The sequence below is a fragment of the Chelonoidis abingdonii genome, chromosome 11 (assembly GCF_003597395.2).
Source record: "Chelonoidis abingdonii isolate Lonesome George chromosome 11, CheloAbing_2.0, whole genome shotgun sequence".
Lineage (NCBI taxonomy): Eukaryota > Metazoa > Chordata > Testudines > Testudinidae > Chelonoidis > Chelonoidis abingdonii.
In genome coordinates, this window is record NC_133779.1 from 26904623 (window position 1) to 26928177 (window position 23555).

At 46.1% G+C, this 23555-nt stretch overlaps 1 protein-coding gene and 1 long non-coding RNA gene across 10 annotated transcripts in view; one reads left to right on the top strand and one right to left on the bottom strand.

The window, feature by feature from the left end:
- The window catches only part of RANBP3 (RAN binding protein 3), a 245503-nt gene that overhangs the window by 143277 nt on the left and 78671 nt on the right, over nucleotides 1-23555 (bottom strand). For all 9 annotated transcript variants that reach the window (XM_032773816.2, XM_032773846.2, XM_032773837.2 and 6 more), the window contains 2 exons: nucleotides 11776-11812; nucleotides 11595-11681 (listed from right to left, as the gene is read on the bottom strand). In XM_032773816.2, the coding sequence (XP_032629707.1) occupies nucleotides 11595-11681; nucleotides 11776-11812 (124 nt within the window). The remainder of the gene's footprint in view (nucleotides 1-11594; nucleotides 11682-11775; nucleotides 11813-23555) is intronic.
- Nucleotides 1-23555, top strand: part of LOC142047451 (uncharacterized) — a 390762-nt gene that overhangs the window by 83321 nt on the left and 283886 nt on the right. The gene's annotated exons all lie outside the window — the stretch shown is intronic.

The following is a 23555-nucleotide window of genomic DNA, read 5'->3' on the forward strand; positions in this document are numbered from 1 at the left end:
GCACAAATGGGTTTCCTACTGTGAGGCGAGGATGGATGGGATCGCATATTCCTATTTCTGATCACCACCCCACCTAGCATCTGAGTACTTTATCGGAAGGGGTATTTTTCTGTGGTTCGTCAGTTGCTTGTGGATCACTAGTGGTCGTTTCTTGTGACTATTAACACAGGCTTGCCTGGAAGGTGCTTATGCACGCTATCTTTGGACAGTGGGCCATGTTCAGGAAGCTGCTAGGCCGGACTTTTTTTCCAGACCGCAAGATCACAGTAAAGGGACGTTGAAATGCCCATTGTGATCCTTTGAGGACCCAACTTCCCGTTGTGCCTTTTTCATGAAAACCGTTTATGGGTAGCTTGATAGGAGCAATGGACGGTTTCAACTACAGGTCTGAGCCGGTTGGCAGATGACTGTGGAGTAGTGCTTTGGCGTTTTAAATGGGTCACTGGAGATCTTGTATGGGAGCTAGACTTGGGGGAAAGCAGCATCAGCGGTTATATCCATGTGCTGTACCCTCCATAATATTGTGAAGGGAAGGGTGAAACATTCAGTCAGGATATGGACCTCCGGGTTTCACGCTTGGAGTCTGATATTTTGCCACAGCCAGAGGAGCAGGGGCGACTAGACAGGTCCAGCACAGGGCTGCAATGGATTAGGGATGCCTTTTAGGAGAAATTTATGGTTTGAAACCAACATAATGTTTTGGTGCCTTGCACGGGATTTGAAATGTGCAGTGGTTACAATGTTAGTAGGAATCTGCTTTTCCTAAATGATTTGCGATGCCTGTTTCTTTCCTGGGCTACGTATCTTTCCTTTCTCATTATAATAAAGACTGTTTTCAAGCCTAGAATTCTATTTTATTGAAAAGAAATACTTTCTTTGAGACACACACATTTTGGGAACTTAAAAAGGGCAGGTTGGAATTAGGGGTCGGGGTGACGTGAATACTGGTACCAATCACAGCGTTTGAATATGTCCTGTCTGAAGATGCTGTGCAATGACTGCTGCACTTCAGGATGAATTATCTGCATGGGTGATGGGGTGGTGCAGAGAGGTAGGGTCGTATGTTACTCATGAGGCTGGTTGGGGAACGTTACAGGTGTTTGGGGCTAGTATGGTTGGTGATAAGAACACTGGATGCTGTTGGAAGGGGTCTTGGAGCTGACATTGGGTCACAAGGGCAAGGTCTTTGGGACGGGCAGAGTGGGCGGACGGTTAGTGCTGCCTGCATGACTTACGCGAGTGACTGGTATGTCCGGTTTGGCGCGCAGGATGGCTTTATCAGCATGCTTGTGCTCCTTCTTAGCTGCTGCGCTTTCTCTCCAATCCTGCAGTTTTACTTCTCTCTGGCAGAACTGATCCATAACTGCTTCAGCATTTGTCGTCTTTGCTTTTTCGCGGGCTTTCTTTCTGATGTTTTGTAAGCCTCTGGCCATATTGGATGATACGGGCAGTCCAGTATGTCAGTACACTGTTCGAAAGACAAAAATGGAAACAGTTAACACAGGCTGCGTTCGATTTTTAATCTTCACCCAGATCAGTTATTCCCACACATGAAGGAGTTTTACAGTCTTCACTTTAAGCATCTTTTCCATACCAAACAGAGCACACTAACCACAGGAGGCAGGAAATTTTGTGAGTAAGGGGGACTTGATTTGTTTTCAGGTATTGGCAGGGGTTGTGCATTGAGGAATAGCAAACTGCTGCAGGGCGGATCTACACTGACATGTTTCTTCCCCAACATTTTCCACAGGAGTTAATCTTAGAGCTATCTCGTGCTGCGGTCGTCACCTGAGAGCTTGGGAGGGTTTTCTACAGCATGCGGATTCTGCCCTGGCCCTATTCAGCTTGCCTTGTGTGCCAGCAATGGTCCCCTTACCCCTCTCGCACAGTGATGTGGTACGCGTTAGCCTGCTGGCGGACAGGCCACAGTTGGCTCTCCCTACAACTTGCGCAAGGGCGGCATTGCCCCGCTCTGGCTGAAACTTTTGATAGAGATTACGAGGCGAATTACCGCAACTCGCTGATAGACTCACATCAGTGGGCTGTTCCACATCTAGGCATGCATGCCCAGCCGTAACCCCCCTCCTCTTTCCAAACATATTCCAATCCCGAATAAAGCTGCTTACCGGAAACCGCTCCTCTTGCTTGTCCTTTCACAAACAAGTTTCAGCTTGCTGCGACTGGCTGCCTTCCTCTGGCTTGAGAAGAACTCCTGGCTGCATTGCCTCCTGGACTCCGAGGGTGTCTCCTCCCCCCTAGTACCCTTCACTCTCGATTTCTCCCCCCCCTTCCGCTTCCCCCACCTTCGCCTCGTCCGCTCTGATAGTGTCCCAATACTGCGTTCCGCTTCCTTGTAAATACGGCTCACGGTCGTGGGTGGTAGCCACCTGAGCGGCAGTTTCCCTTGCAGCTTTGCTAATAGGCACTCCATCAGCATCCTTCACTTTTAACCTCCCCTGCACTGCACTGTTGTCCCGGTCATGGCCCTTTCCAGCAATGGCCTGAGATCTGCCCATTATGGTATTCGTATTCCTACAGCTGTGGTGCAGCTGTGTACTGCACAGGTATCCTTCACCCCAAACACTGATGAGGTCCAGCAACTTTGCCATTGCTTCCATTGCTGGGGGCTCGTGGCCGTGGGGCATGGTCACCTGGTAAAGATTTCACTATTGATTGCAGTTCAGCACCTGGCTAGCAAACAGGAAGGGGATTTTTTAAATTCCCGGGGTTTCATTTGGGGTGAGTCACCTGAGGCCAGGGCAGTTAGGAGGTGTGAATGATGAGAGTGGAGCTGACAGGGCATTTCTGGGGATGCCTTCTGAATGCCTCGGAGGCCATTTACAGCGCTTTTCGGTGGGCCACACTTGCAGCAGCGCTTGTCCATCACCAGCGCTGCAAATTTCCTTATACGCCAGAACGAGCAGTGAGTACAGCCAGCGCTGCGTCCAGGGAGATGCAGGCTTGTATGGTGCCTTGCAGTGTGATGGTGAGTAAGTTGCCAGCGCTGTAACCCACCACCAGCGCTGCACTCTCCAGTGTAGCCAAGGCCTTAAGCTTTTTCAGGCTTTAACTGGAACCAGTTAGCACATGTTAATTATCACTGTCTTGTTCTACACTAGACTTTTTCAAAAGTTGTTGATTCAAACATTTGTTAGAAATATTAAGCATATACATAATTTCCAATCCTAGTCTAGTGGGATACTGCAGAGGCAGTCCTGTATGTTGGTTGTCTTTTAAGTAGATATTCTCTTCTGTGCCAGCTTTGGTATTTCCTAACTTTTAGTGCTTGCTTTTTACATCTTTTCCAGTTGAATGCACATGTTGTATTTCATGTTAGATGCGACCGGAAGTCGAGTGTCCGCGATCATCAAATCGACTCCCAGAACACTGGCCAGAGAACTTCCATTAGTATTTTTGTATTTGAATTAGAGGATGTGTAATCAAACTTCAATCTTGACCATAAATTCACGGTGTGATGGAGAATCCACCACACCCTTTTGTGTAAAATTGTTCAGTGGTTGAATTACGTCGCTGTTTAAATGTACACCTTTATTTCAGTTTCTGAATTTTTGTAAGCTTCACTTTCCAGCCATTGGCTCTTGTTAGGACCCTCTCTGTTGTGGTCAACGATGCCCCATATCATAAGTTTCTCCGTATAATATAAGTTAGATAGCATTGACTTAATTTCAAGATCTTCTCATCTTGTTAAGCACAAACTAAGATTGAGTTCCTGAGTCTATTACTGTGGCATGTTTTTCAATTCTTTAATCTTCTTGTGGCTCATCTTGACCTCTCAATTTCATATCAACATCCCTTTCTATAATTGTTGGACAGCCATGAAGCTGTAGCGTATTCCATGCAGCGTGTGCACCAAGGAAATACGGAGGGTTAAATACTAACCTCTTTACTTCTTTGGCTTGAGATTCCCATTTGCGTTCCAAGGGATTGCATGTACTATTGGCCATCAGTGTTGGACTGGGAGCTCCTGTTCATCTGATTACCTACCATGACCCCCAAATCTTTTTCAGTAGTCACTTGTTCCCAGGATAATCAATGAACCAAAATCTGGTTGGAAATCAGGCCTAATTTGTGAACAAATTAATGAGAGTTCCCTTTCAGGGTCCTCAAAAAGAAAACCTTGGCGGGGAGTGGGGAGGGAAAGCTGGGTACTGCGTCTGTGTCAGAAGAGGATGGAAGGAGCTTCACCACCTTGGCTGCCATTCCCATCATCTCCTGGAACCCAACCTGACCACCACTCCGTGCCTTCATTATCCTGATCCTGAGAGATGTCTTAACCTGACACAGCCATCTCAGGAGGGGCGGGGAAAAGGATGTCAAGTGGAAAGGTAGTGGAATCTTGGACAGAGATCTCCAAGTCCCAGAAGGGATTATCCAGTTTCTGTAATGTGCAAGTGTGGGGCAAGAGGCTAGAGGTATAGTTCCCAGTAGCCATGTCATCAGAGTGTGAGACTGTATCAGCAGAAGATCCCTCTTGGTACCTGTGAGCAGAGGGCAGTCAGGTTCTTCAGACACTTGAAAGCTCGCTTGCACAAGGAATCTAGTCAGCACTGGCAAAGCAGGGCACTGAGTGGCTAGTTAAAATGCAGCTGAAGATACTGGGGATGGTAAAGCTGGGCAATCTGTATGTTCCTTATGTGCATGGCCCATAGAAGTGGGGGTCAGGGTCACAGATGAAGCTGGCTTCTTCAAGGAGTTTCTGTGTCTGGAAAACCAGCATCAGTGCTAAGCTGGGCTGCTTACTGGGTGAGTGAAATACTGGAGAACTTTTTTGCTGGTATGGAGGAGAGGTCAGCACCAGAGGGGATAGGAGCCTCGGTAATATGCATACCAGGACACTAGGTCTCCTTGCTATCCAACTTCTGGGGCAACTTCTCCCTCTTCTTAGGCTCTCTCCTGGAAAACCTTGGGGTGGCGGGTTGTTTTAGGGTCTCTGAAACTGCCCACAAGTCTCTGCTTATTGAAGCTGGAACCACAGAAGTTGATGGGGCACCCAAATTGTCTGAGGCCAATTTATCAGGTGTGAGGAGTGAGAATGGAGTACTTGGGCCCTGAGGCAGTGGCAGATCTCACAGAATGTTTCATAAGGAGTAACTTAAGCCTGTCTTCTTTCAGCTTCCTAGATCTGCTCTTAAAGCCAGTGCAGACCTTGCACTCAGATGGAATGCGAGACAATCTGAGACAGCAGAGGCAGCTGGAATGTCCGTCACTGAGGGAAAAAGACTTAAAGGTCTGGCAGAGTTTGAAGCCTGGAGTTTTGGGCAAACTCACCCTACCCACTCCCCTAAAAAAGGCCACAGACAAAGAGATGCCAAGGTCTCAGAGGGGTGAAAGCAGGCCCCAACTTCAAAAACAAAATGGGGGAACCACCCAAAAGCACCCAACTTGTGCAGGGAATTAATACAATAAAATAGAATAAAAAATAAAGACAAGCAAGCTAGATGAACTCAAAGCTAACAAACAACACTCCATCTCTAGCCACACACATTAGGAAGGAACTGGAGTGGTTGCATATGTCCATACTCCCATATATACTCTTTCATTGCAGCACAGGGAAGGACCACCTGGACACTGCAACCAAAAACATCTGATCGAAAGCACACGGGTGTGCACACACAGCTGGAGGGGAGCACCCATAGGGACAACTACTCAAAGGACAAATTTTTTGATAATATAACAGTCAATTGTCTTACAAAGAGTCGAAACTTAGCTTAAACTACTTCCAAAGAGACAAAGCTAAACCAAATAAAAGCACTCCACATCTCAAAAAAGTGTGTCCACACAGGGGGTTATGCTATATCAGCACAGCTACATTGCTAGAATTATAATGGTATGGTTATACTGGTAACTTTTCCCATGTAGACAATGCTTACAGGAAGTATTTATGAAATTTAAATACCCCATCTTATCTTAGAAAATATTTGGCACCAGGTTGGTCCAATTATGAAGACCTAATGCTTGCCTCTTGTGAAGGCTAAAATCAATATTTCCCAGAAAATAACTGCCCATGCAACAAATCCCAGGCTCACTAGATAACAGAGGCTTAAAGCAGATTCACAAACCATTGCTATAATCAACTAAACCTTTTCACCCTACCTCACCAGGCATGGGGTGTTTCAAGTCTTGGACCCTGTTACCTGGCAGCAGGCTACTTGACTGGGATGGAATGCAAGACCCCGGCTGAGAGATTAATCTTGGTAAAGGCCAGGTTGAGTCTAAACCCCTATCAGGATTAGCATGGGGCTGCTGGAATCATATCATATCATCATATCTGGGTCAACCTGGGATTGCTGAAACATGGAGACCTCGCAACCTCTGATTCTGTTAGAGAGTTTTTATTGTGAAGAGCACTGATGGCAAACATATCAAAGTTGGCTTCTCCAGACTTCTCTGAACGCTAGCAATAAGTAGTACTGGTGATCTGGCAAGCCATTCAAATTAACTCCATCTTTGAGGAATTCAGGACACTCCCTATCTTCAAAGTACTAATAAAATGCCCATTGTGCAAATAAGCAGCAAGTACTCTGGGACAAGAACCTCCTCTGTTAGAGCTCTCCATCCCAGGTATAATCTGTAATTTCTCATGACTTGTGGGATCTGGACGTCCAGTCTTGGAGAAGATGTGATACTGGTCAGCGCCAGGCAGGAAAGTCCTAATGTCATTATTCTGATTACTACAATATAGGGTATCTGAATTCACCACTGACAATGTCATACAAAAAACATTTGCTGTCGCCTGATCATGTACTCTGAGTACAGTTAAAACTGATGCTCAACGAGTAAAACAATCAGTGTCTGCCAAACTTGTAGTGCTTGGGATCACGTGTATCTCATCTTGCTGAGCCATGTGTGATACAGTTGCATGACTAAAGACCAGCTGGATCTTGTGATGCAGAATGATATTCTGACACCTCTCAAAAGACAGATCTTAGTCAATCCTTCCGATAGAGAAATGTGAACACATTCAGTCAGTGAAAGCCAAGAAATTACTACCCTCCAACAACTAACAATAGCAGACACTGACACCTCCAGTTAGGTGCCAGTCACAATGCTGATAAAGCTGATATCCTAGTTTATTCTGGAGTATCTTTGACAGAGTTTTGGAGCTGTGCTCTGGCTCCGCTCCAGGCAAAAACTTGTAGCTCCACTGCTCCAGGCTCTGCTCCAAAGCCCTAATCTTTGGAAAGGGGAGAATGAACTAGCCAAGTGGCTGACATTCCCAAAATAATGAAAACGTTAAGAACAGTCGCTACCTTAAAGGGCAACTGCAAGGGCCAGGTTAGAATCCCCACCATATGAATAAGAAATCCTACAAAGGCTAAATATCAAAATGTCTCTCAGGGCATAGGTTCTCCCTAAACAAACTGGGGGGGGGGGGTGAGTTGCTGTTACTCCATTAGTAGGATTTCAGATAAATGACGAACTCATGAGGCAATGCCTCCAAGCAGTGTCACTTCATTACTAGCCACCCTGGGTGAATCATCTAGAGTGAACGCATTATAAATTTGACATGTTGCAGACTGACCAGTGATGACTCTTTGTGATTGAGCTCCATGTGCCACAGAGACTATTGTGTCTCCATGCCAGTGACTATGGGTCTAGTGCCAAGCTTCATCCTCAAATGTATCATTTAACGGCACTGTGATGAAGGTTATCAGCAGAAAGGTGCTCAGACCAAAGCACAGAAAGATTTAACCTATTCTTGCCTCACAGGGGCTCAAATCTGAGGTCAGCAGAATAGTCTTCTGTCCCCACTCCCACACATACACATTTCTTGCTGAAACATTAGAGACTGTCCACAACTTCAGAGGAGATATTGAGGGATGTGATCAGTGCTTTCATGCTTTTAAAAACTCAATGTGAAATTGCAGAACTACTAACTATGGTTTGTAACTTGTCCTTTAAATTGGCTTCGCACCCATGACTGGAAGTAGTTAATATATACGTCAATATTTACAAGGGCTCTAGTGGTATCCCAGCAATTACAGACTGGTAAGTCTAACATCAGTACAGCAAATTAGTTGAAAACAATAGTAAAGAATAAAATTATCAGACACATAGAAGAACATAAATTGTTGGGCAAAAGTCAACATGGTTTCTGTAAAGGGAAATCATGTCTTACTAATCTATAAAGAGTTCTTTGAGGGGTCAACAAACATGTGGACAAGGGGGATCCAGTGAACATAGCGACTTAGATTTCCAGAAACCTTTGACACGGTCTCTCATCAAAGGCTCTTACATAAATTAAGTTGCATGAGATAAGAGGGAAGATCCTTTCATGGATTGAGAATGGTTAAAAGACAGGGAACAAGGGTAAATTTCAATGGAGAGGGGTATAAGTGGAGTTCCCCAAGGTCAGTCCTAGGACCAATCCTATTCAACTTATTCATAAATGATCTGGAGAAAGGGGTAAACAGAGAGATGCAAAGCTTGCAGATGATACTAAACTCTCAAGTAGTTAAGACCAAAGCAGACTGTGAGAACTTCAAAAAGATCTCAACTAAAAAAAAAAAAAAAAAATACAATAAAAAGTAAAAAAAAAAAAAAAAAAATAACAAAAAAAAGAGCTCAAAGTAAAAAGAAAAAGAAAAAGATAAATCAAAAAACAAAAAAAAATCTATATAAAAAAAAGATAAAAAAAAAAAAAAAAAGAAAAAAAAAGAAAAAAATGAGAAAAAAAAAAAAGACTTTAAAAAATAAAAAAAAAAGAAAAAACGTGAGTGAAAACACTGGCAATGAAATTTAATGTGGATAAATGCCAAGTAATGCACACTGGAAAAATAATCCAACTATACATACAATATGATGGAGCTAATTTAGCTACAACTACTCAGGAAAAGATCTTGGGAGTCATTGTGGATTTTTCTATGAAGCCATCCACACACTGTGAAGCGGCAGTCAAAAAAGCAAACAGCATGTTAGAATCATTAAAAGGGATAGAGAGTAAGACGGAAGTATCTTATTGCCCTTTTATAAATCGATGGTACGCCCAATCTTGAATACCACGTACAGATGAGAACACATCTCAAAAAAGAGTATACCGGCACTAGAAAAAGGATCAAGAAAGGAAACTAAAATGATTACGGGGTTGGAACAAGTCCCATATGAGAAAAGATTAAAGAGGCTAGGACTTTCAGCCTGGAAAAGAGGAGACTAAGGGGGATAGAGAAGTACATAAATCTTGAGTTGTGTGGAGAAAGTGAATAAGGAAAGTTATTTAACTTGTTCCCATAATATAAGAAACTAGGGCCAAACAAATTAATAGGCAACAGGTTTAAAATAAATAAAAGGAAGTTCTTCTTCACACAGTGCACAGTCAACTTGTGGGAACTCCTTGCCTGAGGAGGTTGTGAAGGCTAGACTATAACAGAGTTTAAAGAGAACTGGATAAATTCATGGAGGTTAAGTTCATTAATGGCTATTAGCCAGGATGGGTAAGGAATGGTGTCCCTAGCCTCTGTTTGTCAGAGGGTGGTGATGGATGGCAGGAGAGAGATCACTTGATTACTACCTGTTAGGTTCACTCCCTCTGGGGCACCTGGCTTTGGCCACTGTCAATAGACAGGATACTGGGCTGGATGGACCTTTGGTCTGACCCAGTACTGCCACTCTTATATGCTTATGTTCACACTTTCCTCTTTCTTAGAAGAATAGCTGGCGTGCCATGCTCAGGGCCGTACTAATGCCCAGATTTGAGGTTGGGAAAAAAATTTGCTCTCAGTTCAGACTGGCAGGGACCCTGGAGGGTTTCAGCTTCCTCCGAAACATGAGGCATAGTTCACCTGCTAGGATCATCTGGACATCATCATCTGGCCATTGCAGGGACCTCAAGCATTGGTGAAAACCTTGGTCTCTCTTGTTCTCTTCACTATTTAATCTGAGTCCTGGATATTTTAGACTAAATAAAGTTTTAGGGCTAAGAAGAGGAGCAACTGCGTGAATTTTAATGAGCTATGATCTAGAGAAGGCCAGACTAGGTTGTCTAATGGTCCCTTCTAGCCTTACGCTGTATGAAACTAACCAGCTATTACCAAGGCTTTCAGGGAACCTAGAACATGATTGTTAATTATCTGTACTACAGCAAAACCTAGGAACCCCAATCAAGGATCAGAGCCCCATCATTCAAGTACTGTACAGACGGAAAATAAAGAACTTACAGGCTTGATGTCAGACAGGACATGACAGTGGAGAATACAAACTGGGTGGAGTAACAAGAACCAGAAATTAGCAAAAAACCTGAAGTCTCAGCTCATCTATTGCTTAGTCAATGCTAGCTGGCAGTGATTTGGAAGCATCACAGAAGTAGATAGGTTAAGGAGCAACTTGAGGGAAAATTAGGCAGCTTCACCATTTGTGTTGGGGAGTGTACTCGTTTCTCCCACACACACACACACCCCATGTATGGAAACAGTGTAAGAGAGTTGGTAGACGCTGGAGGGAGCAGTAGACAGGCAAGTGATGAAGATCACCTTCATCATGCCAGTGATGGCAAAGTCAACAGCTTGACAAGTGAATAGATCTGAAGGAAAGGGTGGGACTAAATGGTGAAGAGTCTTAAAAAGCAAGGATTCTGTTTGAAGCAGTGGTGGAGGTGGAGAGGCACAGAGGGAGGTGATGTACCAGGAAGGTGAACCCAGCAGCAGCATTTTGAATAGACTTGAATAGAATGATGTGGCTGGTTTCATGGCCAGAAAAAAGATTAGTAAGTCAAGGCAGATGAAAATGCCTGACCAAGAACCTTGACGGTCTGGACAGAAAGAAAAGGCTGAATCTTGGAAACTTTAGCTAGGTAGAAGCAGCAAGACTCGGACACTGCCTGGAAGTGTGGCTTGAGAGACAGGGTTGAGTCAAAGATGATGCCCCAATTACAGGTCTGAGTGACAGTGTTATCCACAGTGACAGAAATAATGATCCAAGGCCTGGAAACTTGCTTTACAGTGAGAAACTAAAAAAGGTCACTATTTATTTTATCTAAGACTAGTTATGGGTTGGCTTGATAAGTCTATGAACAATAGAAAAGGTTTCAATAGATATAGTTTGTATTGTATCTAACAAAGATATAACAAGATCCAATGGTTGGAAGCTTAAGCTAGACAAATTTAGACTAGAAATAAGATGCACTTTCTTCGAATCAAAATTGCATGTCTTTCTAAACGATTCTGTCTAGCTGAACCAGAAGTTATCGGTTTGATGCAGGAATTACTGAGTGAAATTTTATGGTCTGTGTTATGCAAAAGGTCAGACTAGATGATCACAAAAATCTTTCCTGGTCTTAATCTATGAATCTATGAGTAAAGAAAGTTGTTTAATATCCCTGCTTTGTTTACGGATTTAAGCCCACATTCCTCACTGTCTTGCTTCAGTTGTGGCAGTGACATGGATGAGACTTAGGTTCATGAGGGAAGGCAAAGGAAAAAGCAACACAATATAAAGGAAAGAGGATCTGCTCGCCCTCCATGTTAGTAGTCTGCCCACAGCATGGAAGATGATGGAAGGACTGGAGAATTAGATAGAAACCAAGGAAGTACATCTTCTCCCTTATTTTCTTGCTGTAAAAGAATTAGAAAACCCTTTACCTGTCTGTGAAGGAGGGAACTGTGTTAAAGATGAAGTTCTTTCACGTTTTACAGGAGGACAGTAACTCCCATCCTCACGGTCAGATTCTGTAGAGATAAAGGATTTAAGAGATAAAACAGACAAAATTCTAATTAGACAGCAACTAGCAATCTAAAATAACTAAAACACTTCCTTCCTTACCTTCTCCATCTTCTGGGCTTGATGCATCTGCTGACCTCTGCAATCACAAGAAAAATTAAGATTTTATATCACAGATTGATAGAAAAAAATACCCCACTCTCTAGATAATCCCATATGCCTTAATTGTTGGTTTGGAGACTTTCTGCTATCATAGGTTGGTATTCAAACTGTAAAAACAGAGTAAATTACGTTCAAACATACTGGACATCAGACAGACTCCAACTTAACAGGATGTAAACAAAAAACACAAATGTGCAGTAATTAAGATGAACGGAAACATTATTTTTTGTATATCTTTTGTAACTAGCTGTATCTGAAAGTACATTCCCAAGTGTTACAGTACCTGATATAAGCTATGAAAATGTTAACTAAAGCAATTCTAGCATTTCTATATTTTGAAAGCCCACAACTGATGAATGTTTGCGTGTCTGACTGGCTCAGGAAATTAAAATAAGTTTTTGTTGTTTAAACCGAAAAAATTCTAACTTCACAATAAGTGTGTCAACTCCTTGGGAGTTTATTCTAAACCACTAGGGCACAAATTCCTTAAATATGAATAAACAGACCATTCAACAGAAAGCAAAATTAGTTTTTTTTACGTGTTCAAACAATTTTACAAGATCCAGCGCTACACAGTTGTCTTCACTGGCAGTGGATCAAAACTGAAACCAGTATAAGAAACCGTGATTAAGGCTAAGATTCAGTCACGGAGGTCATAGAAGTCACAGAATCCATGACTTCCAGCAACCTCTGTGACTTCAGCCTGCGGGGCTTGGGAGCTGCAGGATCCACAGCCGCACATGGGGGCCAGGAACTGCGGGATACCCCTGCTGCCGCTTGCAGTCCCCAGAGCTCCAAGCTGCCACAGGTAGTGGGGATACCCTACAGCTGCCAGCTGCTGTGGGGGCCCCCAGAACTCCTGGCCCCTGCAGGCAGCGGGGACCCCTGGACCTGCAGGCAGGCAGGAGTACCTCACTACTCCCAGCCATGGACTGCGGGGGGACTCTGGAGCTCCAATACACAACCCAGGTGGGGGACCCCAGAGCTCCTGCCCCACTGCAGGCAGCGTGGGGACCTGCAGATCCCCACCTTGTCACAGATTGGTCACGGCTTCTGTGACTTTTTCTTTATTGCCCATGAGCTGCCCCTGAATTTTACTAAAAACCACTCGTGACAAAATCTTAGCTTCCAAGGGCAAGTATCCTTTACATTTAATAAAAATCAATACACTTTAAAAAAAAAAGCCTGCACTACTGACAATGACTAGATATTATCTACTTCATAGCTGTCCTTAAGTAAAATCTGAGAACTCTTTATTCTTTAAATTTCAGGAAAGAATGCTAGGTAATTATTTCTGAATATACACAGTTCCATATTTATCAGCCTTCTGATAGTCATATTTAATTCTATGAACCATGCTATCACAAGATAACATGACCAAAGTAATGGTTGCAAGTTGATATCAATCATGTTGAAAATAACCTGTTTTCTCATTGAGAGGATGAAAGAGGACTATGCAATTCCATGACTGCCTCTTGGATCGACTAGGCTTGGAACCCACAAAAGGAGAGGAAATTCTTGATTTAGTCACAAAGCAGTACACAGAATCTGGTCCAAGAAGTGCATACAGCTGATCTGCTTGGTAATAGTGATCATAATGTAATTAAAGTTCATATCCTTGTAGGGGGAAAATACCAAAGAAGCCCACTACAGTCGCATTTAACTTCACAAAGGACAACTAAAAATGAAGAGGCTAGTCACATGAAAATTAAAAGTCACAAGAGTGAAATGCATGCCAGCTGCACAGAAACTTTTTTAAAACACTGTAACAGAGGTTCAAGCTATATGTATACTCCAAATTAAGAAAAAAAGACGACAATCACTAGCAGAGTTAAAGAGGGAGATAGGGACAAAAAGACATCTTTAAAAATTGGAAGTCAGATCCTACTGAGGATATTAAAAAGGAACAAACTCTGGCAAGTCTAGTATAAAAGTATAACTAGGTAGGCCACAAAACAACAATTTGATGAATGGCTAGCAAAAGACAAAAAAAAAAAAAGAGCTTAAAAAAAAAGTTTATTTTTTAAGTACACCAGAAGCAGGAAGCCTGCCAAACTATCAGTGGGGTCATTTGATGATTGAGGTGCTAAAGGAGCACTCAAAGACAACAAGAACATTGGGGAGAAGCTAAATGAATTCTTTACATCAGTCTTCACTGCATAGTATGAGAAAGAGTTCCACACCTAAGCCATTCTTTTTAGCTAACAAATCTGAGGAACTGTCCCAGACTGAGGCGTCAACAGAGGAGATTTTGGGGAAAAAAACCTGCAACAGTAAGTCAGCAGGACCAGGTAGTATGAACCTAAGAGTTCTGAAGGAACTAAAATACAAAGCTGCAAAACTACTAACTGTGGTATGTAACCTATTGCTTAAATGAGCCTCTGTCCCAGACAACTAGCTAATGTTAGAGCCTTTTTTTAAAAAAATTGGTGTAAAGGCAATCCTGTCAATTACAGGCTAGTGTGCCTAACTTCAGTGCCAGGCAAATTATTGAAACTATAGTAAAGAACAGAATTATCAGACATATAAATGAACACAGTATGTTGAGGAACTGTCAGCCTGGCTTTTGTACAGGGAAATCATGCCTTGCCAATCTTTAGAATTCATTGAGGGGGTCAAACATGTGGAAAGGGTACGTCTCAATTATCACGTGGAAAAGGGTACGTCTTCAACTACCTCAGCCATATCGGCGTACGGTAGCAATCGATTTCTCGGGATTCCATATATTGCGCCGTTCAGCTAGAAAACATAATGATAACATCGATCTCCTCCGGGATGCACTCCTCTGTCAAATCTCGCCGGAACTCCACCAACGACGAACAGCTGGTCCGGAGCGGAGATCGACAGGGGGAAGCGCTGCGGCCTACGTCGATAGCCCACGACCGTGAGGGAAACGGTCTACGTAAACTTGATCTAAGATACTTTCAACTTCAGCACTCGCTATTCACATAGCCTGAAGTTGCGTATCAAAAGAGTCGAGCCCCTCCCCTATTAGTTAGACCAGACGCTTCAACTAGATAAACATGGCCACCTTAGAATTATTCCAGAGAAAGCCTTTTACAAACGTCCGCTCACCACAAAGCACTTAATGAGCAATCATGGATAAGAAGGCAGTGGGAGACTGGCACTCGATGACCCTCTCCAGGTTCTCCTTCCAGTCCTGAGGGTCTAGTAAGAGGAAGTCCTTCTTAGGAAAATAACAAAGCATGTGAGGAAATAAACAGTCGGCATTTTTCACACAAACCGGACGAGAGGTCAAATAGTGGAATCCCACCTACGGACGTGTAACTAGGATCCAGTAGAAGTGCTTTCACTTATGTCCAATTAAAATGATGCTTCGGCGAAATAGGCGACAAAACATGAGATGGCGAAAAGTTTGCAGATATAACAAAATGACTTAAAAAACTATGCTACAATCAAACTCTAGAACATGCAAAGAGTTACACAAAAAGGGTCTCCAATTAAACTGGACTGACCTAATGGCAACACAATTGGCTGATGAAAACTCAGTGCTGGTTGGATAAAAATGCCAAAGTAATGCGAGTGTTGGAACATCGATATCCCAACTAATCACAATTCATCCAACATGATGGGATCTAACACCTCATTGTTTCCACTCAAATGCTTGTATACACGATCTTTGATAGTCAACTGTGGATAAGCTGTCTTCTGGAAACCATACATCTTACTCAATCAGTGCACCAGCAGTTACAAAAGCAAAAAAGAAATTTAAAATAAAAACATTTAGGAGAGAGTATAAGGACAGAAAAATATAATAACCCTAACAATAAATAAAAATCCATCGTAGGCACCCACACCCTTGAATACTTCATTGACGTTCTTGAGACAACCCCAATCTCAAAACATAGCAACTAGAATTTTGATCAAAAGAGTATAGCGTATTGGCAAAAATAAAGAGATTTAAGGGTAAGGAACGAGCTTCCAGACCGAGGAGAGATATAATAAGTGACATAAGGGCAGTCCATCTTAGAAGAGGGGGAGTACTAAAGGAGGAGGAAATGATAAAGGTCTATTATAATATTGAGTGGTGTCGAAGAAAATGGATAGGGATTAGGCATTATTTACCCTTCACGAGTTAATCAACCAACCTTCACATAACACAAGAACCAGGAGTCACCCAATGAAATTAATAAGCAGCAGGTTTATAACAAACGTAAGGAAGCACTTCTTTACACAACACACTGTCAACCTGTAGAACATACTGCTAATGCATGTTGTGAGGGTCAAAAGTGTAACTGGGTTCAAAAAATAATTTAGGTAAGTTCATGGAGGATAGGTCCATCGACGACTCAGATAAGATGGCCAGGGATGCAACTCTGTGTTCTGGGTGTCCCTAAACCTCTGACTGACAAAAGCTGGACTGGATATTGGGATGGAACACTCAATAATTGCCCTGTTCTGTTCATTCCCTCTGAAGCATCTGGCACCAGACAGGATACTGAGCTAGGTGGACCATTTGCCTGACCAAGTATAGATATTCTGATGGTCATAATGGCACAAATAATCAAGAGAAACCAGGGACTTCCAGCATTTTTGACATTGCTTTACAACGCGTGCATTTACAATTGGTTTAGTCAATAAGTCCTAATCCAACTCCTAAAAAGGATAATAGAATCACAAGGTTAGAAGAGACTGCAAGGGTCATCTAGTCTAACCCCCTGCCAAGATGCAGGATTGGTTGTGTCTAAACCATCCAAGACAGATGACTATCCAGTCTCATCTTGAAAAAGGACAGTTACCTGTTCCGTAACTGGCTTTCTTCAAGATGTGTTGCTCACATCTATTCCACAGTAGGTGTGCATGCTCGCCATGTACATCGGGGACAGAAGTTTTTCCCTCAGCAGTACCTGTAGGGGGAGCGCTGTTGCAAGCCCTGGACTGGCGCCACTACTGCGCTATAAGAGAAGCCACGTGCTCCCCCCCACCCTCAGTTACTTCTTGCCAGATCAACTCTGACAGTGGGGAAGGAAGGTGGGATGTGGATAGACATGAGCAACACATCTCGAGGAACACCCAGTTACAGAACAGGTAACTGTCTTGTCTTCTTCGAGTGCTTGCTCATGTGTATTCTACAGTAAGTGATTACAAGCTATGTGTGATGGAGGTGGCTAGGAGTTTATGGATCCCCTGGCTGGAGCACAGCCCTACCAAAAACAGTGTCATTCCTGGCGTGGGAGACGATCGCATAGTGCAATGTGAACATGTGTACTGAGGACCAGGTAGCGGCCCTACAGATGTCCTGGATAGGGACATAGGCCAGAAAGGCAGCCGACATGGCCTGAGCCCTTGTCGAGTGAGCCCTTACAATAGGTGGTGCAAGAACCCCCTGGTAGGTCGTTGCATGTCCAGATGCACGATGTGATCCACTGACACAGTCTCTGGGTGGAGATCGGTTGGCCCTTCATGCGTTCTGCCAAGGCAACAAAGAGTTGCGAAGATCTACGGAACGGCTTAGTCCGCTCCAGATAAAAGGCAAGCGCCCTGCGCACATCGAGAGTATGGAGGTGGTGCTCCTCGTTAGAAGCGTGCGGCTTAGGGCAGAGGACAGGTAGAAGATATCCTGGTTTATGTGAAAGGCAGAGACCACCTTGGGAAGGAATGCAGGGTGCGGGCAGAGCTGAACCTTATCTTTGTGAAAGACTGTAAAAGGGGGGGTCGCAGGTCAGGACCCTAAGCTCCAAGACCCTGACGTGATGGCCACAAGTAAGGCTACCTTCCAGGAAAGGTGGGAACACGAGCATGTGGCCAGGGGTTCGAACGGGGTCCCCGTGAGGTGGGACAGCACCAAGTTTAGATCCCACTGAGGGACAGGCGTTCTAGCATAAGGGAAGGACCAGTCTAGCCCTTTGAGGAAACGCCCAGTGATGGCATGGGAGAAAACCAAGCAGCCCTGGACCAGCGGATGGAACACCGAAATAGCTGCCAGGTACACCCTGACAGAGGAAGGGGCCAGGCCTTGAGTTCTATGGGAAAGAAGGTACTCAAGGAAACATCCCGCTTGCCCACCCACCTGGAAAGCCCGGACCATTTTGCCAGGTAGGTCCGGCGCGTGGATGGCTTCCTACTTTCGAGGACGACACACCTGACCCACTCCGAACACTTTCTCTCCTACGCATTTAGCCATTGATCAGCCAGGCTCTCAGATGGAGAGTATCCAGACTGAGGTGGAGGAGGCGGCCCTGGCCCTGGGACAGGAGGGCCTGGCAGAGTGGCAACAGCTGGGTAGGGGCCACGAATAAGCCTAAGAGGGTCCCGTACCAATGCTGCCAGGACCAAGCTGGAGCGATTAGGAAGACACATGTTTTGTCCGTTTTTACTTTCTCCAGGACCTTGGCAATGACGGGAAACAGGGGAAAAGCGTAAAAAAGTTGGCCCGACCATGACAGGAGGAAGGTGTTGGAGATCACATTCTTCCCCATTCCTCCCCTGAACAGAACCTGTGGCAATGGTGGTTCTGCCTGGTCGCAAACAAGTCTACTTGGGTAGAGCCCCACACTCAGAAGAGCTGGTGAGTGACCTCCGAATGAAGCAACCACTTGAGTTGGGAGGAGAAAACCCTGCTCAGGCAATCGGCCTGTGTGTTGTTGATGCCCAGCAGGTGGAAGGCCTTCAGGGAGCTGTCGTGGGCTATACAAAACTCCCAGAGGTTGAGGGCTTCCAGGCAGAGGGCCAATGTAAAACATCATGGCGGTGTTGTCTGTGAGTACTCTGACCACCTTACTGCACAGCTGCGAGCTGAACGCCACGCATGCTAATCGTATCGCCCTGAGCTCCCTGACGTTTATGTGAAGGGACAGTTCCTCAGCCAACCACATCCCTTGGGTCTGAGAGTTCCTTAAGTGGGCTCCCCAGCCCAGGTCTGACGCATCAGATACTAGGTCTAATGATGGGGTGGGGTCCCGGACGGGAATTCCCTGGAGCATATAGTCCAGGCAGGACTACCACTGAAGCGTGGTGATCACCCATGCCAGTACCACGGGGACCTTGTCTAGTTTGTCCCGGCCCTGGGAGAACTCTGAGGCCAACCAGAGTTGGAGGCGCCTCATCCGAAGCCTGGTGTGGCAGACCACATATGTGCACGCCACTATGTGGCCCAGGAACTGTAAGAATGCCCTGGTTGTGGTAACAGGAAACTCTGTGAGCAAGGCTATAAGCCCCTTCGGGGTCAGGAACCTGTCCCTTGGAAGGGAGGCTGTGGCCTTGGAGGCATCCAGGAAAGTGCCTATGAATTCTATGTGCTGCACTGGGACCAATGTCAACTTGGCCTCATTTACTAGAAGACCCTGTTTGACACACGTGGCCAAGAACAGGTCAACATGGATCTGAACCTGCCCTTGAGCAGCCAGTCGTCGAGGTAGGGGAATATTTGTTCCCCTCAACGTGTGTGGTAGACCGCCACTACTGCCATACACTTTGTGAATACCCTGGGTGCAGTGGACAGGCCAAAGGGAAGGACCGCAGACTGGTAGTGGTCCTGCCCCACTAGGAAATGAAGGAAGTGTCTGTGCCCCTCAAATATGTGGATATGGAAGTAAGCGTTCTGGAGGTCCAGGGTCACATACCAACCATCAGGGTCCAGGGAGGGTATGATACATGCCAGGGAGACCATGCGGAACCGGCATTCTGCCATGAATCGACTAAGGCTTTGCAGATCCAGGATGGGCCTGAGTCCCCCTTTCACCTTGGGAATCAGGAAGTAATGAGAGTAGAACCCTTTCCCATGGAATTCCCATGGAACCTCCTCCACAGCTCCCAAGCTGAGGGGCCAACTCACTTCCTGCCGCAGCAGGGGTAGATGCGACGGGTCCCCCCTGTCGACCGAGGGAACGGGGAAGGAAGCCAGGGGTGAGATAAACTGTAGCATATAACCCTAGGAAATGGTGATGAGGACCCATCGGTCCGATGTTATTCAGGACCATTCTATAAGGAATGCAGACAACTGGTTGCTGAAACCCAACTCCATTGGTGGGAGGGTCTTTTCGGAAGTCACTGGGGTACCCTCCCACAGCCAATCAAAACCGCTTCTTGCCCTGCTGCTTGCCCCTGGAGGGCCCAGACTGCGGGGCAGAGCGAGACTGCCTTTGAGGTCGCCTTGTCTGAGTTTTGGACCTTTTATAGGCAGGCTCATATCTAGGCTGAGGCACAGGAATGGAGGCTTGCGACTTGGCCTTTTCCTTGGGCGGAACATAGAGCCCAAGGGTTTGAAGGGTGGTACGTGAGTTCTTCATGCCATGGAGCCTCATGTCTGTTTGTTCCGCAAACAGGTCCTTGCCGTCAAAGGGAAGATCCTGCATCACAGGCTGCGCCTCTGCAGAGAGCCCAGACAGCAACAGCAGTAGCCACGATGCCCTGCACATGGACACAGCAGCCATGTCAGCTGCATCCGCCGCCGCCTGCAGAGCAGTTTTTGCAGCAGCGGCACTCTTCTCCACCAGCACTTTAAAATCCTTCCTTTCACACTCCGGAAGGGAGGGTTAGAATTTCGACAGTGATCCCCACAAGTTAAACTCATAATGACTGAGGAGGGCCTAGTGGTTGACCACCCTGAGCTGGAAGCTGTTGGACGAATAAAGCTTCCTGCCAAACGAGTCCAGCCTTTTGGAGTCTTCATTTTTCAGTGTGGGACCTGGTTGGCCTTGTCTTTGCCTGTGGTTCACAGACTCTACCACTAGGGAGGTGGGGGCCAGGTGGGTATAGAGATATTCATGCCCCTTCGTGGGCACAAAGTATTTGCACTCTGCCCATTTCAATATCAAGGCAAGAGAGGCTGGTGTTTGCCAGAGGGCATTAGAGATGTTGGCTACCCCTTCATGGAGCGGGAGGGCCACTCTGCCCGGTGCCGAGGACAAGAGTACATTGAACAGCGAGTCCGAGGGTCCCTCCATCTCCTCAGATTGGAGGCGGACAGTGGATGCTACTCGCTTTAACAGTTCCTGATGGGTCCTGAAGTCCTCCTGTGATACGGAGGAGGGGGGGCAGAGCTGCGATCTTGTCCTCCAATGCGGGGGAGGGGGGCCGGTTCCGGGTTCTGCACGCCGGCCGGTGCCACGGGATCCTCCCCTTGGTCGGACTCCTCTTGTGGTGCCAAGGAGCCATGACACGCCAATGTATTCCTCAGAGGTCTGGATAGGGAACGGAGCCTCCGATGTTCCCACTATCGATCGAGGGCCTTGCTGGACGTGCAAGGAGGGCCAGGGGATCCACTGGCACTACTGGCCCTGCTATGGGGGCCCCTGCCATTGGCTCTAGTGCAGTGCCAGCGGCACCAGCTGGTCGGGTTGGCCCAGCTGGGTCATAGGGCGCTGCATGCGGGACGAGGTCAGGGTTGCCAATGACCTGTTGGTGCTGTGCAAACGGTAGGCGCGGTGGTGCCAAGCACGTTGTCTGCCACGGTATCTGGGCTCCAGCATCAAGGAACGGTGCCGCCTTGAGCTGCTACCAGTTGAGACACTTTGATGCCTGGAACGATGACGACGTGGAGCTGGCAATCTGCACCGGGAGTCGCAAGCTCGGTGCCTCGACGCGCGAGAGTCAGAGCTTGACTGGCAACGGTGGCCAAGTCGGGAGCGGCTCCTGTAGCTCCTCCTAGAGTGGGAGTGCGTGTGGCGTTGGTGCCTGTCCTGCTGATACTCTGTATTCGGCGTGGCCATCCAACGGTACTCGACCAGACAGCCAGGAGGGCAATGGGAGCAGAGACTGGGGGCTGTGCCTTGACAGAACACTGGGTGATGAACAAGCCCGAGAGCGGTCCCCTGATCGGGATCTGTGTCGAGTCGGCGTCGGCTGCCGAGATCCCAGGGGTGGTTTGCCTCTAGAGTGGGGTCCGGATGCCAGCAGTGCCCCAGGCACCTGCAGAATCATAATATCTTTGGCCTCCCGCAAGGCCTCCGGTGTCAAAGGCATCCGGACTTCAGCCAGAGAGGTCTGAGTTGATGGAATCAGGCTGCTCCGCTCGACCTGAGTCTAGAGCCCAGGGGGGAACAGAAGCTGCCTGACGTGGGTCTAGCCTCTCCCTGTGCCTTCTCTAGAAGCTTCTGAGATGACGAGGCCTTCCTCTGCTTTTTCAACAGGGAGCAGTGCCGGTCACTGGAAGGTGCCTGGGGATCGCCACGTGCCGACGACAAAGTGCCCAGTGCTGATTCTGCTCAGTGCACCAGGGTGGGAGCCAGTGCCGACTCCATTGGAAGGGCCCGAAGTCTAATGTCTCTCTCTTTTTTTGTCCTGGGTTTGTAGGACCTGTAGATTTTACAGCAGTTGCCGATATGGGATTTGCCCAGGCAGCAGAGACACTCAGTGTGCGGGTCACTTCTGGGCATCCAACACCTACAAGACTCGTACAATTTAAACCCCGGGGCATGCTCCAGCCCAAACTCTAACTAGCTAAACTAGAACTTTTAACAGACTAACTGAAACAGGTACTACTGAACAAGACAAGATTTGGGATGAACTGCAGCAAAGCTGGAACAAGTAGTTCCAATGAATCATCGCTGGTGGCAAGAAGGAACTGAGGGGTTAGGAAGCATAGTGGCGCCACTCCAGGAGTCGCAGCAGCGCTCCCCATATGGGTACCGCTGAGGGAAAAACTTCCGGCGCCAGCGCACGTGGCAAGCATGCACACATACTGTGGAAAAGAAGAACCTCCAGCAAAGGAGCTTCTACAACCTTCCGAGGCAGGCTGTTCCATTTCCTACTGTCCTTACAGTTAGGAAGTTTTTCCTGAGATTTAATCTAAATCTGCTATGCTGTAATTTGAACCTACTGCTAAATCTGTAGCTGAAAGAAATTAGATGGAAATAAGGAGATGCTCTTCAAGTGTATGTGCACGTGACCCTTTTTATATTTTCCCTTTATCACCAGTGATTTAAAGGAGTTCCCCTTTAGTGTGAAGCTTTAATATAGCAAGAGAAGAGAATGTTTAACATATGTTTTTACTATCATGTAATCGCAAACCAACACATAAGCAGGTTGATAGAGTCCCTTTAAATCAATGGGAATCCTTCCACTGACTTCAAAGGCTCCATGATAATTTCCTTACAAAGTTATTGTTCCAATGATAATATTATACATATTGTAGTTTGAAGGGCTGTTCAGACACATGGGAGATCAGAAAACACAATGTGGTGTGGTCAAAACATTTTATTGGCTTGAATGACCACATTACACATTGAAGTCCTTGTCATTTGTGAGTTATGCAGGTTATCCCAAGCAAGCATGAATAAAACAGTGCTCAAATGCTACATTCTGTCAGTGAAGTGTATCAATACTAGGAAGCCTCAGCAGTAGGGCCCTACCAATTTCACGGCTCTGAAAAACATGTAATAGACCCTGAAATATGCCCTTCTCCATGAAATTCTGATCTCTCGCATGCTGCTGGGAGTGTCCCAGCCAGGGCCCCTAGCTGCAAGTCCCTGCCGGGCTGGGAGGGACAGGACTTGCCCTTCCTCTGCATGGCTGCTCGGGGTCTGGTGGGAGGAATCAGACCCACCTCTAGGTACCTTTTGAGTTGGGAGCTCCAACTGTTACAACACTGTGAAATTTCAGATGCAAACATCTGAAAATGTGAAGCTGATCAATTAAAAAACCCTCTGGCCGTGAAATTGATCAAAATGGACAGTGAATTTGGTAGGGCCCTATTCAGACATCTATGCAGAGGAAAGTGCTATATATCCATTGCCTCAGAATGAATTCTACATATCTTA